The 24,911-nt window shown below is 42.5% G+C and overlaps 2 protein-coding genes across 2 annotated transcripts; one reads left to right on the top strand and one right to left on the bottom strand.

The window, feature by feature from the left end:
• Plekhf2 (pleckstrin homology and FYVE domain containing 2) lies at nt 1–19,264 on the bottom strand. Its single transcript, XM_028769667.1, has 2 exons — nt 19,156–19,264; nt 1–2,644 (listed from the first exon to the last, which is right to left on the bottom strand). Exon 2 carries the CDS (start codon nt 2,628–2,630, stop codon nt 1,881–1,883), a length of 750 nt encoding a protein of 249 aa, XP_028625500.1. The 5' UTR covers nt 2,631–2,644; nt 19,156–19,264; the 3' UTR covers nt 1–1,880.
• On the top strand, nt 18,720–19,634 carry LOC114622412 (basic proline-rich protein-like). Its single transcript, XM_028768854.1, has one exon. It carries the CDS (start codon nt 18,720–18,722, stop codon nt 19,632–19,634), a length of 915 nt encoding a protein of 304 aa, XP_028624687.1.
• The last annotated feature ends 5,277 nt before the right edge of the window (nt 19,635–24,911 follow it).

Here is a 24,911-nt window from a genome sequence, read left to right as displayed (position 1 = left end):
TAAGCTGCAAAATATTTTTATTGTATAAACAGTCAACAGAGGTCAACAATGCAAATGTTATCTCAGGATATTTCCCCTTGGTTCCTGAACTTCCAAGTTTCTATCAGCATTTCTCTGATTTTCATGGTCCTTTCAAACATGCTTGCTGACTACATGTATATGTTGTTTTGAGATGGAACACAAACCCATCTGATAGTAAGACCAACCAAAACAAAAGGCAGGAACAAAGCCCTCAAGCTATGTTCTACTGTGCTTTTAGTCACATTTCCTACTGGGAGACCTATATATATAGTTCATACACTTTCAAAACTGAAAAGTAAAATTAGTACTGTAACCACATAGTGAGATACCAAGGACTCTTCCATTCACAAGTTACTGAATCAAACTTCAGGACATCTGCAGAACTATGGGTTTTAAAATTTGAAAAGGGGGTGGGGTTTGAAAAGAACTCTGGGGAAGAAAAAAACAAAACTACTTTCAGCCTGCTGGATTCCCACATTTGAAACCCTAGTTATGGTAGTATGCCATCGGCCAGAATGTGCATGGCACGTCCAGTGCTATGCGGTGAGCGGGCCTACTGCCTAATGGCTGCCTCCAAACATAAGGAGAAAAAATACCAGTTCTCAAAGCAATCTTAACTGACGGTCAAAATTTAGAATATCAACTGCTACTCTATTTCCATATACTGCAGAATGATTTCAGAAACAGATTAAACATACCATTGTTTTATAAAAATAAAAATTGGGGCTTCATAAACACCGCGTTGTAAATCAAGATAATGTCACAAAAAAAAAAATTGACAGTGCTTGCAGACAGGGAATCTAGTCAAACTCTGATCTCTTCCAGACCTGTAAGACTCCATATTCTACTGATAATTTTCTTAAAACTTTTCGTTTTTGCCAGGCGGTAGGTGGATTTCTGAGAATTCAAGGCCAGCCTGGACAACAAATCGAGTTCCAGGACAAGCAAAGCTACACAGAGAAACCCTGTGTGGAAAATAAGGGTTTCCTCAGATTTTTCCTTTTAGAAATAATGTAAAGCAAATAAAGTTATATGTAAAACTACCTTAGGACAGTAGAAGCTAGTGGTGGCTATAGTAGTGGTGAATTTCAAATCCAATTCCGAACAGTGGCAACTGGCTAATTTTAAACATATATGTGACCATTATAATTTGGTGCCTAAAAGATGTAAAAATATAATCACAACTATTTTATGAAAAATATGTATTCATTTAAGAGTGGAGATACCTCTAAATTTAGTTCCTCATAGCTGTCAAATAAATATTCTTAACTACATCCGTCAAACAGACTTTCTCCACCTGTAAGAGCACCAGTGTGTTTACATCAATCACAGAAGATCAATCACAGAAGGAAGAAGGTAGGGTTTGCGTTTATTTCAGTGACAATGCTGCCACAGTAAGGCACCACTCGGTATTGAGAAGAGAAAATAAAGACTTTCCATACCATGTTCTGTCACTGATGTCTTAACCATTACACAGAATGCTAGGGGAAAAGCCACAGACTCAATCACATCACACTCTTGTTCCCATCATTCTGTGCTTTTAGTTTTTCCGTATCAGGGGGAAAATGTAATACAAGATCTGTTAAATAAACATCTTTTCCAACTTACAAGAAAATAATCTAGAAATACGGAGAGTAGAAAGGCAAGACCCTATCGGATGTATTTGCAACGGTGTGTCCCTGTGAGAGTGCAGAGAGGAGCAGAGAGCACAAGGCTGCTTTCTATAGGATACAGAGAGGCACAGAGGGTAAGACCTTCTCAGGCAGTCATGGCTAGAGCAAAACTGAGAGAGCCCGGAATTTTCCATGTCCCCCAAAGCTGATTCTCAGGCAGTCAATTAAATATTTCACAGCATGTCCTTAGTCACTGCTATCATCGTCATCGTCGTCATCAGATGCGTCATTTAAAGGAGACTTCAACGACTGACTGTAAGAGTCTGATCTAGTCGGCTGACATGTGGCCATGTCCCCAGTGGAAAGCAGGTCATAGCAGAAGTCACAAATCCTCACAGGCTTAGAAGACTGGCTGGGAAGAAGAAATCTCTTTTCCGAGCAGGGACCACAAACAACAAAGCCACATTTGCGGCAATGGTGCCGCCGATTCACTGGTGTGAATTTTGCTTTCTGACAGCGCATGCACACAGTGGCCTCCGAGTCAGGAACCCAGACAGCAGCGTGCTCATTGCTAGGCGTCTTCCCACTTTTGGAGAGTAAATCAGTGACACACTTATTTATGTGGTTCATCCACTCTGACTTCTCCGTGGCAGTGGCAGCATAAACTGCAAAGGACTTAGTTGGTGTCTTAATAAGCCATCCATTCCGTAATTCCCCTTCATCTTTGATGGAATCAATGGTGACATTTTCCAAGGGAATAATATGTTGTTTGTTGTATTTTTTCTTCTGGATAACAATATTGCCATATACAAGAATATCATTAAATAAGAAAAACTGCCTCGCTTTAGGCTTCTTCCTGCACAGCTTAGTCAATACTCCTTCTCCAATAAGCACCCGTCCAGGGATGGTCAAGGGCTGACCGGCTGCTCCAAAACAGTTCTCCACAATACTTATGCGTCTGGTATTTGCTTCACTGTTTGCCAGGCGATCCACCATCTTTTGCTAATGACCTTTAGGGGAAAAAAGAAAAGAAATGAGCATACAGAAAGTACAAACTCCTATAAGGGATAACAAAATGAGATCTACCAAGACACTGATTTTCCCAAAGGCAGTAATTCAGTTGTCTTTCCTTCTAAAATAATCACCAAGCACACTGAAGTGAAAACATCTTCAGTGCTTACAGTAATCAGCACTTCTACCACATCCACACACACAACCCTAGTCATAGTCTCCCAGCCTCGACTGGCCTAGACCACAGTCCTCCTGCCTCTACAGCCAGAGAGGGGTGACGTGGGCCATTATACCCAGCACAAGTAAAACAACAGAACAAGTAAAAACAAGTTACTTCCGCGAAACAATAAACCCAATTCTATGAAATTGAATCTCAATGGAGAACAGAATCCCTAATGAACACTTTAAAAACCATGACTCCAGTTTTCCCAATAAACTACACATAATCCCTGAGCCTAGGCCCTAATGTTCTCACCTGGATTATCCCCAAAGGCTTCCCAACTGCTTCCAGCCTTCCCTTCTCAATCAACCCATAGGCAGTGATCTCTAAAATACTAAACTGTTCCTGCTGTTACTTGAAATGATTCCCCTTAATCTTTTATTTTTTTCGATTTTTTTTTTTCGTTTTTTTTGAGACAGGGTTTCTCTGTGTAGCCCTGGCTGTCCTCGAACTCAGAAATCCGCCTGCCTCTGCCTCCCAAGTGCTGGGATTAAAGGCGTGCGCCACCTCCGCCCGGCTCCCCTTAATCTTTAAAATATATAACATTTAGCATAGTGTGTAAGGCTCTTAACTACCTGGTAGGTTTTTGGTTTTAACTGTTTAATTTTTGAGATTGGTTCTTACAGTACTTAGCCCAAGCTGTTCCTGAACTACCATGCCCCTACCCCAGACTCCTAAGTCCTGGAACAACAGGCACTTGTCACCATATCCAGCTATTCCTGGACTTTTGTTCTCTCCACCTCAACATAAGTCATTCCCTGCCTAAAGCATAGTATTTGAAGAGAACCCTAGTGTGTGTAAGTGGATCTCACTGCTGTCTTCCTTACTGCTTACTGCTTACAGCTCCAGCCACCTCTGAATCACCCCCATCCTTTGCTAGCGTCGCTCCTCTAGTACACAGCAGCAAAAATAAAAATAAATAAAAACTCTATCCTCCACATTTGTCACACTCTATGTATTTCTTAGCTTCTTTTTTTACCAAAGGACTGAAATCCACGCCCACCATGGCTGCAGTGACATCTAAAGGCAGGCAGAGGAGACCATCTAACTGTCATCTTTGACATGATCTGAAGCACCAAATATACTCAAGATAAATGAGAACATTTTAACAATGTTAAAAAAAAAACTATTAATCCAATGATCATAAATCTAATCTTTAGATCCAATATTGACTTCTCTTAAGTCCCTGAATGGTGGTTTACTTCAACCACTAACCTAGTACTACTACAGTAACAACCAAACACACTGAAGATCACCAAAGTTTGAAAAGGGAAAGAAGTGTGACTGTTACACACTCAGCTCACCAACTGATGACACTGTAACCTGTCTTGGCTTCCACTAATAGCTTATTATAAGTCTGGTTATTCCTGAATCACAAAGAGTGGCACTGGTATGCTTGAGGATACTCCCAACAGTGAACAAGACACTGGATGGCTTCAAACCTTGAAGGTCTAAACTAAGTGACCAGTCCTTTCTCAGTCTCCGTCCCCTCCCCTGACTCCGTCTTTTGACACTGGGTACCACAGTTCAGTGATAGAGTGCTCAACTAGGATGCACAGGCATGGGCTCCACCTCCAGCTACATAAGGAAAGCAAAAAGTCTATCATCTTATGAAAAAGGTATCACAGAAGGCCAGTAAGGTGAGTAAAGATGCTTGCTGCCAAATCTAATGACCTGAGTTTAATCCCCAGGACCCACAGGATAGGACTGAATCCCAAAGATCTCTGACTTCCACAAGCACACTTTGGTAAGCAAGGTATCTACATGCATGTGCTCCCCCCCCAAAAAAAAATAAATGTATAAAGTAAATTACAGAATTAAAATAATGTGCAAAGTCTAACTTCATTTATAATTAAAATACCAAAATGTTTTTTATCAGATTGACAAAAAAGAAAAAAAAAGAATAAAGAAAAAGGAAATTTAGCCAGGCGTTGGTGGCGCACTCCTTTAATCCCAGTACTTGGGAGGCAGAGGCAGGTGGATTTCTGAGTTCGAGGCCAGCCGGGTCTACAGAGTGAGTTCCAGGACTATACAGAGAAACCCTGTCTAAAAAAAAAAAAAAAGAAAAAGAAAAAAAAAAAAAAGAAAGAAAGAAAAAGAAAAAATCCTAAGATGTAGTATATGTGACAATATAGGGCAACAAGTGTTTGTTTGTTTGTTTTTTGTACTTTACAGAAAATAGGTATAACCACCAAGTTGATATCCAATCAAAAGAAATTTTTGACCAATAAGGTGGCACAATGGGTAAAGGTCTTTGCCACCAAGCTGAACAGCCTGAGTTTCACATCAGGGCCCATATGAGCTGACTTGTGACTTTCACGGACAGGCCCATCCACCAACACAAATAAACAAATAAATGTAATAATAATAATAATAAAATTGACTCAGTATATAAAGGTATGTACAGAATGTTCAGTATAGCACTATTTATGACAAGTAAGCTACAATGCATCTAATCAAACCCTAAGCATGAGACAAACCTAAACAAGGCAACTGAAATACACTCAAGACAACCAAGTGGGGAGAAGTGAATACCCCATCATCCCTGCTAATACACACTGTATCTCTCTCAACAGACCCAAGCACTGCAGGTTTTAAGATACTCAGGTTTGAGGTGCCACTGGTAAAAGGCTCCAATTAACCATAGCATATCCTCAATAAGACATTCCAACTTAGAGACATAAAACACAACTTAAAAGTTTATCTTAAGATTAAGTACACAAGCCGGGCGTTGGTGGCACACACCTTTAATCCCAGCACTTGGGAGGCAGAGGCAGGTGGATTTCTGAGTTCGAGACCAGCCTGGTCTACAGAGTGAGTTCCAGGACAGCCAGGGCTATACAGAGAAACCCTGTCTCGAAAAGCCAAAAAGTACACAACAAAAGCATAATCATAGCTACTTATTAAGTTTGAAAGAACAGAGAAACTAAAATTAAAAATCTAACAGTATCTACAGTAGAAACTTATCTATGAAAAGTATTGGAAGTGAAGTTTTTAGACTTCACATTCAAAACATGTTTCTCAGACGTGACATACATGCATCCCCCCAACTCTCCTTCCTGGTCTCAAACTTGTTATGTACCCAGAGACAGATTTCGGGTGTTCCTGTTTTTATCCAGGCAGTGGTAATGCCTATAATCCTAGCACCGGGACAATCAGGAGAACAAGGCCAGTCTGAGCCATATGGAACCCTGTTTCTAAACACCAAAGGAAAAGGAAAGAGCCAAACTGATGTATCAAAAGTCACCAACTCTATGACCAAGAAAGTGCTAAGGGAGCACCAGGCTACTCTAGGCAAAAAGGACAGTTTCATAGAGAACTGAAGCAACAATAATAATTTTTTAATGAGGAAGAAGTTCCTGAACAAAATCTCAGGCATATTAAATTGTAAAATTAATTGCTGTTGTGGTTAATGTGCGGATGCGTGTGGATGTCAAAGAACAACTCTGCAGAGTAGGCTCTCCTTCCACACTCATGTGAAGTACAGGCCAGCACAGCAAACACCTTTACACACTGAGCCAGCTTGTGAGCTCTCCCCCACTTAAGAATGATGCAACCTAGAGAAGTTTGGGCATTATTAACCAGTACTTGGCTACAGCAAATGATTTTCAAGATCTGGCAATTACACATAAATATACTACATACTACAAGGATACAAAACCACATTCTCATAGTTCTTCCAATGATAAATGATGAATCTTATTATCTCCACTTATTTTTAATAAGTATGGCAGCAACCTTCTGATTTCACTGCCAGGCTGCGACCTGTGCTGAAAAGCAATGGGCATGTAGAACCTGAGGCCCCTGGCTTCAAACAGACCCTTTCATTATCCTCCTCAGTCCTGAAATTTCCATGTGTCTGACATGAAAAGCAACAGACTATAGAAAATATACAAAATGTTTTACACACATACATCAGACTGGAAGCACACACTAGCTATGCTGGGGTTGGGGTAGAGTGAGTGGGGGCAGTAGTGAAGAAAGTCACCAAAAAGGGCCTAAGTATCAACACGACCGGAGTTACTACTAGAGACCCCAAAGCAACATTCTTTGGTAAAACAGGTCCTTTGGCTCAATGCCCAAATTTACCACCAGCTCAAGCAGGCACTAAGAACTCCAGACAACCAGTGTGCAAGAGCATTGGTCTTCCAAGGATAGAGTCTACTACACCCTCAAGGCCTTGATGAGAAAAGAGGGCCACAGTATGGTCCAATCTGAATGCTGTCTGTCTGCTTTTCTTGGGAAAGAATACACAGACTATAAAGGACTAGGAAGAAAAGACTTCCTATTCTCTGGCAGACAAGAACCCCATTTACACTGTCCATGCATGCCTTTAACACACTCAGTGGGATACGCTTACCACCTGTTAAAATGTAATACTGGGGGTGGGGGGGGGGGAGCAACACGAACCTAGAAGACAAAGGATATCTCTTTACAACTGAGAACAGACCCACCTGTCATGACTATTGTGCTAGTTCTTCCTGCTGACTATCAGTGCTTCTCATCTCATCCTTACTATAACACATTTCTGTCCTTCCTTCTGAGACAGCTCTCTCACTCTGTGGACCTGGCTGGTTGGGAGCTCACAGAGATCTACCTGCCTCTCCCTGAAGTTAAAGGCATGTGGGACTATGTCTGGACAAATTTACTTTCTTACTCATACTTATGACTTCTGATATTAATAAAGTCCAATATTTAAATTTAATGGGTTACAGTAGGAAAAAAACAAACAATAAACTATGAGCCAAAAGGTCTGTTTTAAAAAAGAAACAGCAGCAGCAGCAGACACCAGTCAATCAGTCAATGAGGTACTTTCTGTCTTTAAAATACTGACCTTACATAATAAGTGGGCTGGCTGGATTTCCCATTTACAGCAAGTCTTAACTTGCCTGATTTCACCAACACCCTTCCACTGCCCAGAGCTGGAAACTGGATTCAGGCAAACTTGCTACCACCAAGTCATAGCCAGCAAACTGTTTTAACCCACATGACTGTTTTATACAGATCAATACTGTAAAGTGAGTGCTCCTGTGAACAGACTTTAGAGAAAACAGGAGGCGAGGCTAAGAGCCCTGGGAATGACCATGGGAAGCAAAGCACTCCAGTATGCACAAAGCTTAGCAGCAGAGCCCTGCTTCAGCCTCCAGCAACTGCTGGGAAAAACAAAACAGCAGACTACATCTGGCCAGGCACACAAGCGCCAGCTACTCTCTCAGTCCATGTCAACCACTCCACATGTATATATTCATATTCTAAGTGCCTAGCTACTTTTCACAGGCACACAATCTAATAACTAGCATGAAAAATTACTGAGTAAAAGTCTAAATAAGATATTGGGATAATAAAACAAAGAAGAAATAGTTGACATCTGAGCAAACTAAATTTGAGTGAATTTTACTTTTTCAATCAACAGGGAGAGTCTATGCTTCTCTGGCCTGTCCACTAAAATTTCACTCCTAACATGCATTGTAAACAGATAGGCTGATTGTAGATAAGAAAAGCTTGTATTTTATGTTCAAACTTATCAATGCTATATTTTACTAAGCTGACAGAAAATGAAACTTCAAGATTTAAATCATATTATAGAGAAACTCCATTAACTTAAAAATCTCTCCTAGACTCCACATCTGCCTATTACTAAAAAGGTGAGTTATTTCATCATCTCAATCATGAAAGGGGAAAAACCCACACAAGCAATACCTACTAGATATACTTACTTTACTCTTTCATGTAATAATGTTGGGTGAAGATGGGCGGTAGTGGCTCATGCCTTTCTTTAATCTCAGCACTCGGGAGGCAGAGGCAGATGGATCTCTGAATTTGAGGCCAACCTGGTCTACAGAGTGAGTTCCAGGACAGCCAGAGCTACACAGAGAAACCCTGTCTCGAAAAACTAATGATGATGGTGGTGGTGTTAAGTAAAAATAATTCATTCTACCAAATCAATAAATAAGCAAATATAAACCAGGTCTTAAAATGGCTTAAAAACAAAAAGCCATGTAGACTAACATATGCCTACTATCCTACCACTCAGGAAGCTGAGTCAGGAGGATTGAATGTTCCAGTCAAATAGGCCGGGGAGTTGGCCCAACAGTTAAAAGCATGTGTTCTCATTGAGGATTGGGGTCCAATTCCCAGCACCTATTCATCAGCTTGTAACTATTTGTAACTCCAGACCCAGGATATCTGACACCTTCTTTGGCCTCAACAGATACCGGGCATGCTTGTAGTACAAATAAATCCATGTAGGTAAAACATTCATACATTTAAAATGTTTTTAAATTAAATAACTTTTCTATGACTTCACAGCTTGACATATTTTATATAGGGTGACGGGGATACGTGGTCTTTTCTGTACTCCCTTGCTACCTTAAGAAATAGATTATGTCTGTAGGAAAGGGGGGACCCAAAGGGGGGGGGGGAGAGAAGAAAAAAATTAACATTTCCAAGAGGGCTTTATTTCACCAATAGGACCAAATTTGGATATATGTGTATTCCAAACAGATTGGGAAGTTCCTAAAAACAAAATTACTTCCTATAACCTGGTATTATCAAATGTTCCTACAAAAATGCTTCATAGTATGCTTGCTTTGGCAGCTCATATACTAAAGAAAAATATTTAAAAGTTTCACATTCATGCTACCAACACAACTGAATATGAGCAGGAGTCAGAAATGACAGAGGTTTGCGCCAATGTAAGATATGCAAAAGGATTCCTTGAAGTACTAAAAAGCAAAGTTCTGTCTGACTAATTCACAGTGTCAGTAAAAGTGGTCTCAAATAGGTTAAGTCTGATGAAGAAATACATCATGCTAGACAGGAACAGAGTCACACATAAAGATTTTAGAAAAAAAAAAGTGAAAACACAGAACAAACACACTGAGCTGTTGGGTTGGTTGGTGCTTGTTTTTTAAAAGTCCATTTAGGGGAATAGAATATAGACCTCAAGTTTCTCAAGAATCTTCAAAGCCTCAAACAGTTAAGTCATCCTAAATAAAGCAAGATTAACATTCTCCTATTGTAGCTATGTCCAGGGTTTAAAAAATCAGACACGGGGCCAAGAGAAGAAAGTCCATTGAATCCTTAACTGGTGCTCAAAGCTTTTCACACCAAACCCTGGCCTCTTGCAGCCTTTCTTTCCCATAATTCCATGTTCTCTGTTGAACATCAAACCAGACCTTCAGCAACAATGTGCTCTGGGTTTTCCTTTCCCATCTCTAAACTCAGCAGGAGAACACATCCTTCTCTAGTCTTTCTCTATTTGCTGAAATCTCACCAGTCCCTGAAGAGGTACTCAGGCCGAAGCCTAGCAGCCAGACAGGACTTCACTTTCACTCTCCACACCACCTAAAACACAGTTTATTACAGGTTTCAGTAACATTTGGATACATGTTTATTTCAAAAAGATTTGGGAATACCTGAAAACAAAAACAGTATTTCCTACAATTATGTATTCCCAACAGCACCTGCAAACTTGCTGCATTATTCATGCCACAATATACGGAACTGAATATGATTAGCAGTTACAAGTAACAGCAGCTTCTCAATCTGGAGTTTGCTAAAAAACCAACTACATCTTTCAAACCTGCTAATCTTCAAAGAAAACAGGAACTGGTTCACTGGATCCACAGATTTCAGACTGACAGACAAATGTAGTCTGAGCACATCTAATTATGAATTCTAAACACCGAGTATGGACATTCCTGTTTAATAGAAAACAGGTCACGATAACCTGTGAGTTCTTCTTTCCAAAAAGCCCAGCTGTTTTGTCAATACAAAATGACAATACAGGCACATTTTTACCATCAACAAAATTCAGATGAAAGTGCCCAGAACAGCAGCAGGGTGCTGGCGACTCAGACCACTGAGCAACCCTGTGGAGCCAGGGAAGCCAGCCCAGCCTCCTCAGCACACCCAACACTTTCCCTAGTATCATTCACAACACTTGTGATTTGATCACTGTATTTAAATTTGATAGGAAAAAAAGAAAGAACAAGACACAGGCAGTGAAGGATTTACATTCAACTTTAATATAAAGCATAATCAGTTAAGTATTAAACAAACAATCAACAAAGCAGGAAACAGGAAATGTGAAAGAATGTGAGGCACACAGAATTCATCATTCTAATATTAGAAAAAAACAGGTGAAATTTCAATAGAAAATAGAAACACAAACAAACAAAATGAATACAAAACCCACTAAGTAAAGGCATAAAACTCTGATGTAAAAAGTAGTTCTTTTTGTTTTGTTTAGCTACACGGATACACTTGCAGTTGAAGATTGGGAGAGTTGCTCAAGTTAGAGGAAAGAGAAGAGGTCAAGGTGTCTGACCACACACCAGCTTAGTTCCCGAGACTTCCCTGAGACTTCCTTCTTCAACTTCACAAGGACTAGCCTGATTTCATCTAGTCCTCCCTAAAATAACCTTGCAAACAATGAAAGACTGCTTTTGAAGGAAGAGACTGAAGGCAGGATCTAAGGAACCCCGGCCTACAGTCCACCATTCAGAAGGCTGAAAGAAGCAGGAAGACAGTTGTAAGTTTCGGGTCAATCTGGGCCACATGAGTCTGAGGGCCTGAGCTAGAATAAGGGCTGGGAGTTGGAGGTGAGGCACAATGACTAATGATTGATGTATGAGAATAAAGCTAAAACTAACCTGCAGGTTGGAAATGTAGCTCAGAAGTGGTGTCCACATTGAGCAATGAGCTCTGAGCATGGAAGGGGTCGGGGTAAGTATAAAATGATCCCTATGTTTAAGTAACATGGAAGCAAATAAAACCAGAGACAAGTGACAATGGGTTCCAAGTACTGAAACAGTCACTAGCCATTTGGCACCGCACAAAACTCTAGTAAACAAGACACTCAAAACTAAAAATCTTTGTAGTAAAAAAGATAGTTACAATCTCAAGCATATATAATTCAGGTGTGTTTCTATAGGAAAGAGATTGATGGAAATAATTTACAAAGGAAAAAAAAATGGCCAACAGGTGGCACACACCTTTAATCCACCCAAGAGTCAGATACAGGTAGATTGTGAGTTCCAGGCCAGCCTGGTCTACAAATCAATTTCCAACCCAGCCAGGGCTACATACATATTTAAGATCCTGTCTCAAAAACAAACACTGCCCACAAAAACAACAACAACAACAACAAAAACAGTAAGAAAGGGGTCTGGTACTCCTGCAGTGTACTCAAACATGAGGAATAAAATCTGTCTAAACAGCAGAAAAGCTAAGAACCAGCAAGCACACAAAGACAGCAGAGAACACACAAAGACAGTCTCAGGGCTAAGAGTTGAGCTGTGATAATTCTGACCACGTAGATATCTTGGCCCAAATCTTGAAACAAAAGAAGTAGGTTCCCCTCCAAGATCCATTACTTCACTGGCCTGGGGCTCCATTTCCAGTACCAGGTCTATCTTCCCTCCCACTGAGGGGGCCTTAAGTCCCACTGCAGAGCTGCTGGCTACCATGAATGCATGCATGCCACTACTGTACCCTTGGGTTCTTGTGCCCCGCTGGTGGTTATGTTCAGCGGCATAACTGCTGGGTAGGACTGCTGGCTGCCTCCTTCTCTGCATCACGTCTTCTGGTACCAACCTAGTCCTAAGGGAGGAGGCCTTCAGGTCAGATCCAGCTCAAGTCCCTCTGGGCTCTGTGTCAAAGTGCATGGTGTCGTCAGCAATAGGGACTTCTACCTCACAGAGGCAACCAAGGGCAATAGAGCCTGTAATGTTTTAGGAGTCTCTTCAACCCTGACCAACAATTCAAAACATGGCTAGTGTTGGAATTTTTGTTACTGACACTTTACTGAATCAGCTTGACTCCTGAATACATTTTAAATCTTTATTCCTATACCCACTGGCAAGTGTACTTCTCACCTCTCATTTAAGAAATCCACATCCAATCAAAATGCAGGGAACAAGACATCACAGTACAGTGCCCAGTCCCAAAGGACACACCTGTAAGACAATTCCTGCATCTAAGACTTATTTATGGATGATTGCTGAACAAAGGACAGAAAGACTATAAGAGCCAGGAAAACAGGTTTCCTGTGAGACTGTGTCTACTAGAAATGTCAGAGGTGATACACCCTGAAATCTCATCAGCATGGCTTCATGAACAAGACCTGAAGAATGGTGACAGCAATGGACATGCTAAGACAGAAGGAGAAGGCTCTCAGTGTGTCAATTCTATTCAAAGAGCTACAGGCAACAAGAATGCTGGGAGCTGGGAAAATGGTCCTCCCCAGGTAAGAGCTGCCTCATCACAATACCAAGAAGTCAGTCCGGGATCATACACACACAGGTAAGATTAGACAGGCTAAGCAGGTTTTCTCATGTTTTCGGAAGCATACATATAGATGATGGATGGATGGATGGATTTAACAAAGAAAAAGAAGCCACAAATTTGAGAACAAGGGTGGTATGAAGAAAGAAAGGGAGAAAATAATGTAATTATAATTTCAAAATATTAAAATGATTGTTTAAAACAATAGGGTAACTAACTATTTAGGAGAGCAGATGTCGGCATCCATGTCTACCCCAGGAGAAGACATACTTAAGCCCAGGCTTCAAGAAGGAGAGAAAGCAAGCAGGAAGTGCAGTAGTGGAATACTAATTTCAAATAATATTTTTTACGTGTTTGTGTGTGTATGTGTTTGTGTTTGCACCAGGGAACACAAGTGCAGACTAGAGAACAATTTGCAAAAACTGTTTCTCTCTTCCCACCCGCTAGGAACTGAACAAGTATCAGTCAGTAGGACCTAACGGTAATAGCACTCTCCTCTTAATCATCTTGCTATTGCAAGAGTATTGATTTTGGTAAAATAAGTAAGTGATAAGCTGCAAAAGAAAGCATCAGACTGAAGCTGGGTGTGATGGCACCTGCCTAAAATCCCAGCATTTGGGAAAACAGAGGCTGAAGGATCACTGAGTCCAAGGTTATCTACAGCTACATAGTAAGAGGCCCAGGCTACAGGAACCCTGCTCCTGGTAAGGGCCGAGTCCAGTTCTAAGCATGGACACGAGGAGGTTCTCAAACACTGTAACTCCAGCTCCAGGAAACCCAACCCCTCTTCTGGCCTCCTCAGGCACATATCCACACAAAGACAAACACAAGTAATTAAAAATGAAGTTTAAAAACATCTTTAAAAAAATAGACAAGCCGGGCGGTGGTGGCGCAAGCCTTTAAGCCCAACACTTGGGAGGCAGAGGCAGGAGGATTTCTGAGTTCGAGGCCAGTCTGGTCTACAGAGTGAGTTCCAGGACAGCCAGGGCTACACAGAGAAACCCTGTCTTGAAAAAGCAAAAAAAAAAAAAAAAAAAAAAAAGACAAAATCAGAGAATTTAAGATTGGAGAATTTAGATTTGAATATACAGGCAATGGGAGCAAAAGGTTTTTTTAAAATAAGAAGCAGTACACAGGATGAACTGAAGAGAATATGAAGACACAGACTGAAAGTCAAGAAAGCAAAAGAGTATTACAGCAGTCTCCAAATGAATGTAATCAAAGTCCATTATACACATGCATGAACACATCATCACAGTTAAACACTGTTCTCTGTGATTAAGGCATGATAATAAAACCATTTTCAAATGGGTAATAAAAGCATAAAGAACCATGGAGAACAGAAATGAACAGGGGAGGGGGGCTGAAAAGCAGTAAATACAACTAGTCAGAAACTGACTGAACACACGGATGAGAAGTGAAGCAAGATGCTGGCGAAAGTCTAAGTACAGACCGGACACGGTGTTAGGTGTTGCAGGAAGGAGGAGTTGGTTTGGCTCATACAGTCCTTCAGAGGACCCACAAGACTAGAAACACCAGCGTGAGCAGGATCCCAGAACAGAGATTCAGTTGTCATCCATGAGATGTTGGCTGCTCAGTGGAAAATTCAGTAAGATGACACTACTGTGTGCCAAGCACTTTCATAAACATCTTAGTGAATCTTCACAACTTTCTGAAGCAAACTTCTGTGTCTCTTTTACAAATGACTCCAGTGGAGCTTTGAGAATGAGGAGTCTTGTTCAAGAATGTAGCTAACAAGCAGCAAAGGCCAGGGCTCAGATGACCTGTTCCAGTCTTCCTTACATTCAACGTGCTTTCTTTCTAGTGTGCTCATAGCAATTATTCAAATGCCTTCTGGTTTCTTTTCAGGTACTCCGCACACTGCACACAGCACTTTGTGCTTCACAGATTGACTACAGGACCTAGAATGCTGGCACGCACCTGTAATTCCACCACTGAAGCAGAAGCCTAAGATGGAGAATTTGAGGTCATCCCAAGCTTCCCAAAAAGGAAAACAGCACCAACAAAAAAATGTACTAAGTGCAGTGGGGAAGTTCTATTAGAGACAGCAAGATTGGGAGCCTATGGTTATCCTTAACTACATATGGTATTGGAGGCCAGCCTAGGCTACACAAAACCCTGCCTCAAAAAACATACTGAGAAAGACTTAAGTGAGGACATGAAATGAACCCAAAATTTACAGTCCTTACAAAATTACAAAACACCTTAACCTACAAAAGTTTTGCAAGTTAAGTCAGCACTGCAAAATCACAGTCAGGCGTGGTGACACAGGTCTTTTAATCCCAGCACTCAGGAGACAGACAGGGACAGGTAGATGAGTTAGAGGCCAGCCTGGTCTACAAAGCAAGTTCCAGGAACAGCCAGGGCTACACAGAGAAACCCTGTTGAAAAAAACAAAAAAAGAAAGGAGAGAGAGAGAGAGGAGAGAGAGAGAGGAGAGAGAGAGAGAAAGAGAGAGAAGAAAGGAAAAGAAAAAAGTATTCTTGCTTGGGCTGGAGATGGCTCAGTGGTTAAGAGCACTGACTGCTCTCCCAGAGGCCATGAATTTAATTCCCAGCAACCACATGGTGGCTCACAACCATCTGTAAATGGAATCCAATACCCTTATCTGGTATGTCTGAAGACAGCTACAGTGTACTTATATACATAAAATAAATAAAATCTTTAAAAAAGGAAAAGTATGATTTATTCACTGGCCTGAGGATTGCTATATAAGCAAAAAGCTTACATGGAAAGCTTTGTCTCAAGATCAGCATCAATAGAAAATCCGGTTTTATTCGATTCTCATTGAGCTCTTAAAGGAAATTCTAAGACAATTATGTCAAAACCACAACAAAAACTGTTTAAATTAAATGCCTATAGACACAAACATAACCTCATTTCCCAGACATTAATATTCCATCAAGGGGAAAAAAATTCAATCACATGTTACACTGATTTTTTTTTCATCCTTTTGTCCATCCACAGCTTCTCTCCATCACAATTACCCATCAGTCCATTGTCTGCTTGGGAATTTCATAAATATTCAAGTCTGTATGCCCATGCCAAAATTCAGTCACCAAAGTTAATTATGTCTAAAAAGAAAACATTAAGAGTTCAAACACAGCACCCGCTGACTTACTGAAGTTGGTGGTACATAGGACAGACTACAGAGAAGTTTAACAACCACCCTACAGATACTACAATTCAGGAAGTTCATGAAGACTATTTACAAGGAATGCACTCAAACCTCTGCTGAGCATCTGTTGCATTCTAGCTTGCTGGAGATGGACAAGGAAATGGAACGTCACATGATGCCTGCTGTCAAGGGCGTGCCATTACAGACCTATGTGGTACTCCTAGGACGCCATTGTGGGAAGAGAACTGAATCCCCCCACCAAGAGAAAGCGGAAGTGGAAGCAGGACTGCACAGTGGGCAGAAAAGAAAGAGGACAGGTCTAAGGGTTGTTTTGGTTTTGGTTGGTTTTGAGACACAGTTTCACCATGAATCCCAGATCAAAGCAATTCCGCCTCCGAGTGCTGGGATTACAGATATGCTCCACTACACTCCCAGCTTCCATGAAGTCTTTAAGAAAAAAAAAATTCAGTATCATACCCTTGCATTATCAGTTCTTTTTCTTTTTTTTTTTTTTTGTTTTGGTTTTTTCAAAACAGGGTTTCTCTGTGTAGCCCTGGCTGTCCTGGAACTCACTCTGTAGACCAGGCTGGCCTCGAACTCAGAAATCCGCCTGCCTCTGCCTCCCAAGTGCTGGGATTAAAGCCGTGCGCCACCACCGCCCCAGCAACATTATCAGTTCTTTAGCAGATGGAATTTATCAGTTCTGAATCAGAAGGATAACTGATAAAAAGATGGGCAGAGAATGCCGCACAGGGATGAGTTATGCTCTACAAACGATGAGCTTTCAGCAGAGTCACCAGCCTGACTGTTAAGATCTGTGGTATCAGGCTAGTAACTTCTTTCTGATAGTTTTTGGTCCTCTACACACACACACACACACCTGACCTGACCAGGAAGCAAAATTTAAAGAAAAAGAAAAACTTGAAAAAAAAAAAAAAAACAGCAGGCTGTGGTGGCGCACACCTTTAATCCCAGCACTTGGGAGGCAGAGGCAGGCAGATTTCTGAGTTTGAAGCCAGCCTGGTCTACAGAGTGAGTTCCAGGACAGCCAGGGCTACACAGAGAAACCCTGTCTCGAAATACCCCCCCCAAAAAAAATTTCTAAGAAAGCTGACATATCTAAGAAAGCACTTTTACCTAGTAAAGACTAAAAAGGCCAGGGAGATGGCTCAGTGGGTTAAGGCTCTGAGGCCAGGCCTGACAGCCTCAGCTCTATACTTGAAGGCAGAAAGTGGAAAGAAAAGCAACTCCCAAAAGTTATCCCTTTGACCTCCACACTTGTGCCATGTGCCCACACAAATGTACACGCACACACAATAAACAGATATAACTAAAAATAGAGAGGTCAGAAAGGTGCCTCACAAAATGATAGCAGCTGGCCCCCAAGCTTGACAACCTACAGCCCATCCCCACAACTCACATGGTGGAGAAAAAAACTCATGAAATTTGTCTTCTGACCTCTCCATGTGAGGTCTGGGGCTATGTGCCTCCCCCTTCCCCATGCAGAAAAATGATTTTTAAAAATTAAGGAGTAAAAATGGAAACCCCCCACAGCATATTTATGGCTTTTGCACTGTTAAGAGCCTTTTCAGCCCATTTAACATAATTTTAAAGCCGTCTTTATGTTTAAGGGTATTTATTTACTAGGCTGCTTCATGCTGTACACCAGTTTCGTTTGGGGGAAGAGGACGCGATTATAAGATCTTTCCAAATAAGCAACTTAATACCATTCACCTCTCAATGCTATCATGACCTGTGGTGATTAAAAATAGCCTTTGTTAATTCTGAATTAACCTGAGCCCTGCCGCCCCTTAAGCTACAATGATACAAAGGTAAGTGTTCAAAACTCACGTACCTTTAAGGAACCAAAAGAAAAAAGAAGAAAAAGAAACGTCAAGATCACTTCACCCTATTCTGTTTGTTGTGGATGGCTGGTTTGGAGAGCTTGTTTCTGACAGGCTCATGAATACCCAAGGCTGGCCTTGAACTCGCAGCGGTGCTTCCGCCCCTGCCTGCGGGAGTGCTCAGAATACAGGCATGAGCCAACACACTAGGCTATTTCACTTTAGTCTTAAGGCAACACTTGCCTTAACGTTTCATCTGAACGTTTAACTCTAAATGTTTCTTTAACAAGTCTCTTAGGCAACGTATTAAAACATAACAAAGAAGGCATTTACCAGTTTAATGTACTTGGGAGTCTGAATTACTGCTTAGGTGTATGTAACCTGGATTCTATTCATTTCCACTGCACACTCACAGAACTTATTGCTTTAATACTCTAGGCTACTCGAGCAACTTGGGGAACCAGCTCTCGGCCTTTAATAACATTAAAAAAAAAAACTCGGCAAAAGATCATAAAACTTTAAAAAAAGAAAACCTCCAAATAGCGTGTAAGCCACTGCTCCTATCTGAGCCAATTTGTGCGATGCCATTTTCATATAAAGTCATACAAAATACGCTGCTGGAGTCACAGCGAGCCCCTGATGCCCAGACCGTGCAAAGTTTTCAGACCGCACAATCTGGGGATCCGAGTCCTGGCGCCCCACAACTTCGGGGGCGACGCGAGGTCCAGTCCCCAGTCGCCCTCCCCGGTCCCGGCCCTCCGGGCAGCGTCCCGCGGACGGGCGCGGACGGGCGCGGCGGGACCGAGGCGGTTCCAGCCCGAGCGCCGGCCCGGAGGGGAGCCGCCCGAGCGCCCCGTTTCCCACAGACCCCAACATGGCGTCGGCCGCCGCCGCCCGCGCCAACACCTCCCCGCGCCACGGCCAGCCCGGGCCCGCGGGGGCAGGCGCCCGCAAAGTTTCGCTTCTCCCTCCCCAGCCCGCCGCCGCCCAGTGCGCCCCGACCCCCACGGCACCTACCCGGCCCGACGCGGGCGGCGGCGCCGAGGGTGCGAGTCCTCCTCGTCGTCGCCGACTCCGGGCACGGACTCTGCCTGCTCCCCGGCCCCAGCCTCGCAGGGTGCGTGGGGCCCCGCGAGGCCGGCGCGATCCGGACGCGGCGGGCGCAGCCGCTCGCAGGTGACTTCACCGCTCCTCCAGTCGAACCCGACAACGGCCGCCCGGGCTGGCTTCCCTCCTGCGCGCGCACTGGCGCGCCCCCGCCCAAGCGACAAACGCGGGCACGAGCACACCCGCCCTGCCCTTTCTTCCCGGTTCCCTCGCCCCGCCCATCGCCTTGCCCTTCCCCTCCATCCCCACGCGACCGCACAAGGGGCGGGGCCTTCCGCGGAGGCCACACCCACTGGGGGGCCTCTCCGGGCGGGGTTGTGGGACGCGTCTCTGTACAGAGGTGGTGCTCACCGGAGCCGGCTGAGGCAATCCTGGGTCGCCTGACCTGACTTTCCTGACTCGGGCGGGCTAGCCTTCAGAGAGGGCTCTTAAAGCAGTCCGCGAAGTTCTCTGGAAAAATGGGCGGAAGCCGCCTCCACGCCTCCCTAAGGAACAGGAAAGGCTTTGCGTCTCGCCACCCAAACGCGTCTGCCAGCCCCGCCCGGCTCGGCCATGCTTCCCGAGCACCTGCTATCGCTTTCTCCCAAGCCAGGGCTCTGCGCTTCCCACACTCCTTCCCCGCACGCTTCTGTGTAACCTTATACCTAAGAACTCCGCTCTTCTCAAAACTTCCCAGGCGCCCGGACCTCAGCCAACTGCTTCACGTACCTAGAACTCTGCTAAGATCAACGTTGCGGAGGCATCTAGGCCGGCGGGATGGACAAAGCACACCATTTAAACAGGGAAGGGGTTGAAATTGGGTTAGAGTAAATATTATTATTTCAGGGATTTTTTTTTAAACCTCTTGTTCAGCCGTTCTCAACCTGTGGATCACAGGAGTCTCCTAAAAACCATAGGAGAACACAAATATTTACATTATGGTTCATAACAGCAAACTTACAGTTATGAAGTAATAACACATAATTTTATAGTGGGGATTACTGCAATACGAGAAGCTGTAGTAAAGCATTAAGAAGATTGAGAGCCAGTTGTTGAATTAGTGGTCCATCAACCAACCCACCATTCTATCCACAAACGAGCCTGTTTTTTGGGGGGGGGGGGGGATTCTGTTGGTTTTCCTCTTGCTCTTGTGCCTGGAATTCTTTAAGTTCTCCCCATCCTTCCCTATTTCAATATTTGTGCAACAAACACAGTTGTTTTAAATTAGTATCCAGAACAAAATTTGGCAAAGGAGATCAATTGTAATACTAGGGATATTTACAGGATTTCAGTCATACACACACACAATCTTTATATGTGCTAGACTAAGCACACTCTAAGATCCCTTTAAAATCTGAGATTAGGAACTGCTTTGTTTACAGTTTTGGTCACTCGTGTCATCAATAAAAATGTTGCCCTCCCTACCAATACACTTAATTTAACATACTGTACAAAGATGCAAGCTAGACTGTCGACACTCAAAGTCTCAGCTTTGCCACCAACCTGTGTCCTTGAACATGCTTAGTTACCCTTAGTTCCTTTCTGTGTAAAACTGAGGTAATAAAAGAGTACCTCAAAGAGTCATAGTTGAACCAGTATTTGTAATGGTAATATGCCAAGCACAAGCTTAGTGCTATGTAAGAATGATAAAAAAAAATTAAATAATAATGTACTATGTGTGCACGTATATGTCTGTTACAGTTTACCTCGTTATTAAATATTAAATAAGACATGCCAAATAGTGACGTAGATATATGGACTAACACGTTTTCTTCCTGCAGTCTGTGTATTCTCTTCCCTTCCTGGGACCTGTGCTCCCCAGTTTGGAAGCCATTTATTTAGACTCATACTAGCAATATCCACTAAGCAGGTGTATTGATTAAAATTTAAATTTAAGATCTGGTTCCTTGCTGGGCAGTGGTGGTGCACGCCTTTAATCCCAGCACTTGGGACGCAGAGGCAGGTGGATTTCTGAGTTCGAGAGTTCGAGGCTAGCCTGGTCTACAGAGTGAGTTCCAGGACAGCCAGGGCTACACAGAGAAACCCTGTCTCGAAAGAAAAACAAACAAACAAAAAAAAGCAAAAAACAAAAAAAAGCTCTGGTTCGTTACTGATGCTGATTCCATGGCTTTGACACACTGAAGCTATAAAGCATCCCACTGTCATAGAAAGTTCTGTAACATAGCAACCCAAACAAAATGAGAAACCAAAATCACCTAAAGACAGTTGGGCAGTCCTGACAAAGCCTGTCACTCCAGCACCTGTTCAGATGGTAAGATCCATCCCTCACCCTCATGCTCTAGCTGTAACATGAAGATAAATAGACTTGGCAAAGATCTAACATAGAAACCCTTAAAAAACAGCAGTAAAATTTGAGTTTTAATCAATCGAATCCTATAAGCCTGTAACAAAGCTGACTTGTTAATTATCCTTCAATCAAAAGGGCTTTTTTCTAGAGAATGAGAAGACCTTGTGTGGTGGTTCGAATATGCTTGGCCCACAGGTTGGAGGTGTGGCCTTGTTGGAGGAAGTGTGTTACTGTGGGGTGGGCTTTGAGATCCACCTCCTAGCCAAGTGGGAGCCAGTCTTCTCCTGACTGCCTTTGGATCAAGATGTAGAGCTTTCAGCTCCTCCTCCAGCCCCATGTTAGGCTGGATGCTACCATGCTTCCCGCCATAGTGATAATGGTCTGAACCTCTGAACCAGATCCAATTAAATGTTGTCCCTTATAAGAGTTGCCTAGTCTTGGTGTCTCTTCACAGCAATGGAACTCTAACTAAGACAGTTTGGTTAACTGAAAATAGCACTCAAAGGGAGATAGCAAATTCCTACATTTTATTACTTCTTGGTTTTATTATTCCTTTGCCCCATGAGCTTTGTTTTCCTCTTCCCCAGACTTGATCGTCACAGTGAAATGGCACTGCCACATCCACAAAGTCATTATCCTTTTTTTCCTCCCCTGAAATCCAAAGTCCACTTCCAAAACATAGAAACATCTGTGTTCAAAAAAACTTTATCTTTTACTATGTGGTGGTGCTTGCCCATAACCAAAGCACCTGGGAAAGGGAGAACTGGAAGCTCCAGGTCATCTTCAGCAGTACAGGTTGGATGTCAGCTTGGGATACATGAGACCCTCACCCAGAAAACAACAGCAATAAGGGCTGTGGAGATGGCTCAGTCAGTAAAGAGCTTGCTTTGCAAGCATGAAGACTTGAGTTCAAACCCCAGCACCCACATGAAAATCTGGGTATGGTGGCACACTCCTGTAATCCCATTGTTGGGAAGGTAGAGACAGGAGGATCCCTGGGGCTCACTGGCCAGCCAATCTCATCTATATCTGGGTCCCAGTGACAGATACTATGTCGGGAGGTCCCTGAGAAAGGATCCCTGAAATTGGTCTCTGTGTTCCAGCAGTGCACAAAGCTGAGTGTGGTGGTACAGACCTGTAATCCCAGCACCTGGAAAATAGGGGCAAGAGGTCAGCGGTTCAAGGTCATCTACATGCAGCTACATAGAGCATTTGAAACCAGCTGGAAATACATGAGAGTCTGTCTCAAATAATAATAATGTCACAAGGTAATTAAAAACATTGGTGGTTGTCAGATATTAGTGGGGAGGAAGAGATGCATGAAATCTGTATGATACTACTGTAACAATGGATACATGTTCTTTATATCCCCAGAATGCAGAATATCACAAGTGAACCTTCTGGGGCTATTAGAGTGATTGCCCAGCATGCACAAGATCCTGGGCTAGATCCTCCAGTCAGTATAGGTCAATCTCACAGACATACAACCATATCTCAGGACAGTTATGATTGGGGAGCTGGGGAGGGTGTTTATAGGAACTCTGTACATTTCTCTCAAAGTTGCTATGAACCAAAAACTGCCCCAAAATAAACAAATGGATAAATAAAATCTATTCATAAAGGAAAACGGCAAAAAAAAAATATTGACTATGTCTTTTGGAGAAGATGGGATTTAAGCTGAGACATGATCTGAGATGCTTCTTGGCAGACATTTGGGTGCATTTTGTGGAGAATTACTGTAAACTGCATCTCTTAGGCAACTGCTCTTTTTACCATCTGTCAAAATCTCACCTTAGAATCGTTTAAATGATGTTTGAATTTGAAGAGACTCTTATTCCTATTTTTAAATTACGCTTTCTTCTCCTTTTGAAACAAGCTGACTTGTTTCATGTAACTAAGGATGTTACTAACTAACCATGTAACTAAAAATGGCCTTGAACAAAACAAAATAACAGAGAAAGCACCTAAGGAAGACAACTAACGTCAATTTCCAGCCTAACACACACAAACACATATACACACATACACACAGACACACATATACACACATACACACACATTAAAACACACACACATAGGCACAATTGTGGTCAAGTTTTATTATGGCGTACAAATCTTACTCAAATACTCTCAACACACACAAAAAATATAATGTCACCTTTCTTCTGTAGCAAATTCCTAAACTCTATACACACTACCTTCTTTAAATTTTCCTTTATGTTAGGCATGGCAATGCACATCTTTGATCTCTGGGCTGGGAAGAAAGAGGCAAGCATATCTCATTGAGTTTGAGGCCTACCTGATCTACATAGTGAGTTCCAGGTCAATGGCTGTACCCTGAGGCCTTATCTTCAAAACAGACAAACAAAAACAAAATTTCATTTATTACTAGTATGTGTGCCAGGCAATTAATGAATAACTTTACTTCCCATGACTACTTCAAAATATGTATACATCCATCAAAGAATAGTTTTTAAAACTTGGCTCCAGCCAGGCAGTGCTGGCACACGCCTTTAATCCCAGTGCTGGGGAGACAGGAGCAAGTGGATCTCAGGGTTCAAGGCCAGCCTGGTCTACAGAGTGATTTCAAGACTACACAGAGGAAGCCTGTCTAGACGGAGAGGAGGTGACTTGGCTCCTGATTAAATACAGATCAACAGAATATTTAGATCCGAATATTGCCAAGAGAATCTATTTCAAAAAAAAAAAAACAGCATTTGGTAGGGTGTTGGCTTCATCCATGTGTTCCTTTGTAAAGAGAAATGTAAGTATGATTTCATTTTGAAATTTCTTCCTTAGTGGAAACAAAATCTTCTAGAAGACAAAACAAAACTAGAAACTTCTATCGGTTGGCGTCAAACACAGCTGGGTGGCAGTTGGTGTTGTGTAACTTATCAGCCATACAACCATGTGAAAGGGGAGAGAGTAACTTCGCTGCGGCAAAGTATCCAAATTTATAAAACTCTTAACTCCTGGGATTATAAAGATTAGAAGAAATGCAGCCCATCAGGTCACATGGCACCGGGCAGGTAAAAGATGCTCAGTAAAATAGCAGAGGTAGTAATCACTGTAAATGTTGCTGTCATTGACGTTATTAGCAGGATATAAATTTTTACCAAGTCTTTGAAAGCACGTAAAATTGTCTATTAAACCTTGACACATGTAATTCATAAATTCATAGATCCTTGGCTCTTGCTCTTTCTTCCTTTCTTTTCTTCCTCCTTCTCCTTCTTCTTCCCCCTCCTCCTTCTCTCTTCTCTTCCTCCTTTGTGTTCTCTCTCTCTCCTCTCTCCTCTCTCCTCTCTCCTCTCTCCTCTCTCCTCTCTCCTCTCTCCTCTCTCCTCTCTCTCTCTCTCTCTCTCTCTCTCTCTCTCTCTCT

Source organism: Grammomys surdaster, unplaced genomic scaffold (genome assembly GCF_004785775.1).
Source record: "Grammomys surdaster isolate TR1022 unplaced genomic scaffold, NIH_TR_1.0 64, whole genome shotgun sequence".
NCBI classification, from domain to species: Eukaryota; Metazoa; Chordata; class Mammalia; order Rodentia; family Muridae; genus Grammomys; species Grammomys surdaster.
This window is presented reverse-complemented; position numbering and strand designations above follow the sequence as displayed.

What these genes read in the sequence shown, in the direction of transcription:
- Plekhf2 (XM_028769667.1), bottom strand. Translation starts at nt 2,630, where the DNA reads ATGGTGGATCGCCTGGCAAACAGTGAAGCAAATACCAGACGCATAAGT.
- LOC114622412 (XM_028768854.1), top strand. Translation starts at nt 18,720, where the DNA reads ATGCCATTTTCATATAAAGTCATACAAAATACGCTGCTGGAGTCACAG.